Source organism: Gadus morhua, chromosome 1, assembly GCF_902167405.1.
Source record: "Gadus morhua chromosome 1, gadMor3.0, whole genome shotgun sequence".
NCBI lineage: Eukaryota > Metazoa > Chordata > Actinopteri > Gadiformes > Gadidae > Gadus > Gadus morhua.
Window position 1 is genome coordinate 26486429 of NC_044048.1, and position 5000 is coordinate 26491428.

The 5000-nt window shown below is 47.3% G+C and overlaps 1 protein-coding gene across 1 annotated transcript in view; it reads right to left on the minus strand.

Moving 5' to 3' along the window:
• Positions 1-5000, minus strand: part of LOC115542790 (semaphorin-3B-like) — a 70718-nt gene that overhangs the window by 2871 nt on the left and 62847 nt on the right. The window contains 7 exon segments of the mRNA XM_030355210.1: positions 1-1389; positions 1521-1660; positions 2685-2740; positions 3240-3397; positions 3618-3659; positions 4065-4156; positions 4561-4780. The exon segment at positions 1-1389 is cut by the window's left edge and continues 2871 nt beyond it. Coding sequence (XP_030211070.1) covers positions 883-1389; positions 1521-1660; positions 2685-2740; positions 3240-3397; positions 3618-3659; positions 4065-4156; positions 4561-4780 — 1215 coding nt within the window. The 3' untranslated portion in view covers positions 1-882.

A 5000-nucleotide genomic window follows, 5' to 3' on the forward strand; every position in this document is an offset into this window, starting at 1 on the left:
CTGCGATCTCCGATCCTTTTCCAGTACATCCCATGTGGAGTGTTTGAGTGTTTGGAGTGCTAGCTCGGTTCATAGTCCAGAACCGCTGCCGCTAGTGGCCGGCTGGTCCACCGGGTTCGGCCCGTTTCCACTGTGGTTCCAACAGACCCCACCCTGCGGCTGAGCACAGTGTGTCCATGGGAGTGTTTTGGGGGGGGTCATATTTTCCGCAGGATGCAGTAGTGGGTCAGAGGAAAAAGAAAAAAGAGCGAAAGACAAAGTTTTCCCCAGCGTGTTCGATTTGTTAGAACGTTTTCCCGAGAAACGCTCTCCACAGCAAAGCGGCCGGGGGGGGGGGGGGCGGGGGGGGGGGGGGGGGGGGGGGGGAGAGCGAGTGTCTGTAACTAAATGTGCCCCTAGAGAAAGAGTTGAGGAGGATGGGTGTCCTCCTTTGTTTTACAGCTTACTGAGTCATATTCACCGAGCGAGCCACATGCAGAACCAGGGGCAATGTGTGTGTGTTTTTGGGGGGGGGGGGATGCATGCATAATTTGCCAGAGGTGCGAGAGGTTGTCTGGTAGAGGAGTTGGTGGATGGGCGGGGCTGAGGGGAGGGTACCATATAGTTAGGGGACGTCCATAGCTAAATATACAAGTCGGTCTTTGTATGTACGTGCACGTAAATATGCGTGCCAATGTGTGTTTGTTGTTTGTGCATGTGTGGTGTGTGTGTGTGTGTGTGTTTGTGTGTACTGTGCATGTGCAGGTGTATTTCGACCCATCCATGATGATTTGGTCTCTTTCCATGTCTTTCTAACATTTTGTTTTCGTTTGTATCTTTCTTCTGCTAAACCGTGGTCTCTCTCTCTCTCTCTCTCCGCCATGGACCGTCTCTCCTTCCCGGTTATTCCCCTGCGCTGCGCGGGGCCCGCGGGTTCTGCTTCCCGTCGTGGGTTCGCCGGTTCCTCCCCTTCCTGATGTCCTGGAGGTGCTTCCACTTCTTGTTGGGCGGCCTGTTGACCGGGGCAACGGGCGGGGCTTGTTTTACCGCGGCCTTCTCCGATAGGTCGCTTGCCGCCTTGCGCGCCCAAACTTGCTCGCATATCTGGTCAACGGTGCTCAGGTTGGGGTGGTCCACCAGCTGCATGAAGTCCCGGTACCACAGCTTTTGATTGGTGGACGAGGGCCCGCCCCCGCTGCGGGGCTCCAATCGGACGGGGGAGTCGGAGGGCAGGTTGGAGATGGAGGTGGAGGAGGAGCTGGAGGGGACCACTTCTAGCGTGATGCCCAGCAGGGTTTGAGTGAAGCCGTGCTCCATGGCGTGGCATTGGTAGACGCCGACGTCTTTCTTCAAGACCCGGCGTATCAGAAGGCCCCTGTCCGTCTGAAGGACCCGGTCGTCCAGACGCACCTGAGGAGACAGGACAAATAGATTCAAACAACGAAGACATGATGATGATAATACATTGAGAGACATCTCAGCAGGACGGTCCAGCTATGTCTTATAAAGCCTCTTCCCAGCCCCCTCCCATCTCTGCTCACCTCTTCCCGAGTCTGCTGTGGGTTCTTCTGGAAGGTCCAGGTGACTCTGGCCTGCAGGGATTTGGGGATACACTCCAGGAATGTGCTGCTGCTCTCCACTCCGTACAGTTTCCGTTCGATCACGCGATGCTTGTGGTGGTCTGCAGGGGGCAGCGAAAAAACACACCTGTCTCAGAACTCATGTATCCCAGAGGGACATTGAGAGTAGATCGGTCTTAGAATAGAACCGGAAAAGGTTATTCAAAGATTTAAGGGAATATGAGTGTGATCTTTGAATCGTTTTGTTTCAAAGGGCATTGATGATGTAGTCTTTGTGAATGGGCTATTTCCCACTTTAACTTCAACTCGTACCCTTTCCTTTAAATGTTTGACCTCTGGCCCACCTTCATTGAAGAGCGCTGCTGAACACTGGTCTCTCCAATTCAGAATGGAGTTCCGCTTGTGTAGATTCAGTTATATTCATTCATAGTTTTGGTGGATTAAGTCGTATTCAGTTAGAGCGAGTGGGAGTTCAACATGCTTCCACGGCTAGCGCAAAACAAGACACAAGAAGCCATTGGCTCTCTGTTTGCGACCTCACATGACCCTAGGAAGAGGCCGTGGCCGGTCTGAGACACAGTCCCTCATTGATGAAGTGCGGCAATAATGAGGTTCCATACATTCTGTGCCATGAATCTCCACCATGAACATTAGTGAGAAATAAAATTAATTATAATTATCATACTTGCTCAAACTATGATGAATGTGCAGACAGGCCACTGTGCCCTGTGTTTTCTAAGAGGAGGGCATTAGTATTTAGTTTTTTATTTCATGCACTTTATTTCTATTACCACAGACGTTTTTTGCAAACAAATATATTTGACCGATACCACATAACAGCAGTGGTTGACCCCAAACGTTTTTCTCTCACTCCCCTCACTTAGATAATTTCTGTGACCTTTACCAGTTTCACATAGGCTGGCTCAGATGCCACAGGCTATAATCCGATAAGTCACCAATTCATTCCCAATCGAGTGATTAGCTTCTTGCGGTTCTGTGCCCGAGCAACCATCAGGCAAAGAAAGCTGCTATTGTGGGCCGGGATGGTCAGAGTGGGGTACTAGGGTCTCTGAGGTTCAGGGTCGCTGAGGTTCAAGGTTTAGGGCATTCAACAGCAGCTCTCACCTCCAGAACACAGAGTGTTGGGGTCTCCATTCCTCACGTCCTGCCGACGGAAACGCCTGAAAGAAATAATCATGGTTTATCATCATGATGTCGTGCTGACATCACTTCATCAATGTCTAGACTAGAGAGAGTCAGTAGGGTCGTACTGGGGTCGGGGAACAGAAACCCTTTGCTGTGTCTCTTCCTCCGAGTCATTTCACATCTCTGATCTCATTCAACAATGCTGTCTAGCTTAGCAAATGGGTTGTGTAAGCCTCCCTGGGTTCTATTTATTAATAATCAGAATATTTAACTTATTTTCAGAATGCATGAAAATACGGATCATCATTGGATTGAGTAAATATAACCTTTCCTCAATCCTTTCCTCATTGCTAGATCTACGGGACGTTAAACTGTATTCATCGCTTCGCGTTGATCTATTAATATATCTTTCAATCCGTTCGAGTGATTAAAATAAATCTCATGGGGATGTGACCGGAGCATAACTCTGCTATAGCATAACGAATGGATATCTCAACGCACACGCGTCTCTTATGGCCCTATCCAGAGCCTCACCTCTTGGTGTTGGGCAGGTAGCGCGTGCAGGAGGTGCCGTCCCAGGCGCAGTAGGGGTCTCGGGCCAGGCAGCACTCGGTGCACGCCTTCCCGTACACACTGCAGCGGTGGAGGGGCACCTGGGCGATGCCCGTGTCCGAGCCCACGTACAGCTGTTGCTGTTGGACAAACAGAGGCCAGCGGTCATGAGGCAACATGGGAAAGGGACGCTGGTCAGGTCTGAAGTATTCATGGGATTATAGTTAATTTCACTGCATTGATTGGTTCAATGGATAAGGAGGTGTTGATTGAGCTATATTTATTATCAGCATTTTATTATACTTTATTCAAAATTTTATATTTATGAATATTTATTCTTATATTGAATTATAGACATACCCGTTTGGAGGAGATCTGCATGTTGATGATGGATGAGGCATCCTGAGAGGAGGAGAGAATCAAACGGCTGTTGTTATGAAGTGTTGATGTTATACATAGACAGGGCATGGTTGCGGGGTGTATCATGTGCTTTGGGCCGTATCATCAGAATCAGAAAAGGTTTATTGCCAAATACATTTACATATATGAGGAATTTGTCTTGGTATTCGTATTCGTTGCGCACGATCTTAACAAACAATAAACAGTAAACAATAAACAAACAATAAGCAAGTATTGAATAATAAGTACTGAAAAAGATAAGAGTAAATAAAAAATAAAAAATATAGTAAATAAAAAATATAAATAAATAAATAGAGATACACTATATACTTATACACCGTAATAAGTTGTAGTTGTAGTTGTGTTGATATCATGGGATATTAGAACAGTGGTGTCCAGCGGCTGTACCTTGAAGACCTCCAGCTCCTCCAGAAGCAGGTCCTCCATGTTGTTCCAGCGCTCCTTGGGAACACTGATTACCTTCAGAACCGTCCCTTTGTCTGCAAACAGAAGATGATTGGTCGATCGATTTTACATTTTTTATGATCGATACTACATCAGTTACCATCAGTTGCATGTTACAGTGAATTTGAAAGACATTATGGTTGTTTATTTTTCTATGATAAAAAAGTCATTTTGTGATCATCATCCCTTCTTTATTTTTTATTAGATTTTTTTGGAAAATGTAATGTTTCATGTCTTTTTAGTTTTCATTAAAGATGAATGTTCAACTGTTCTTAAAAAATAATTAGGTCTGTGGATTGCCTATTTTTTCATGAAAAGAGAAAGAAAAACATCCCCCCCTCCGGTTTTCTGACAAATCGCACCCTGAGAGTAACATAAAAGTCTATTCTGTTCTATTCTAGACACAGCGTTGCGTTCACCGCGCCTGCATTGTGCGTACCCGTGCCGATGAACATGACGTCGTACTGGCCGTCGGCGGCGTTGACCCGGTCCACGGCCACCTGGGTGAAGCTGTACTCCACGTTGGTGCGGAGGAAGACGGGCCGGCGGTTCAGCGGGTACACCGGGTTGAACATGAGCGGGTGGTGCCGCGCAAACTGGATCACGTCGTCAGGGAAACCCTTGGTGGAGTCGAAGCTGCCGAACGTCTTGCTGGGACACTGGTGGGGGGGGGGGGGACGGAGAGTTCATTAAGGGAGCTTATGTATGCTAAGGTCTCTGGAAAGTTGGACGGAGAAGACGTCGTTATGCTGCAGACTATTCATTCGTTTTGAATAATTGTTGACCTTTTCCTTCCTAGCTGCCATGTTATTATTTTCTTTTCAAGAGTTATACCTTTGCCACGTTTTTTCTCTTTACCTCTAAATTTATTTTAATGCG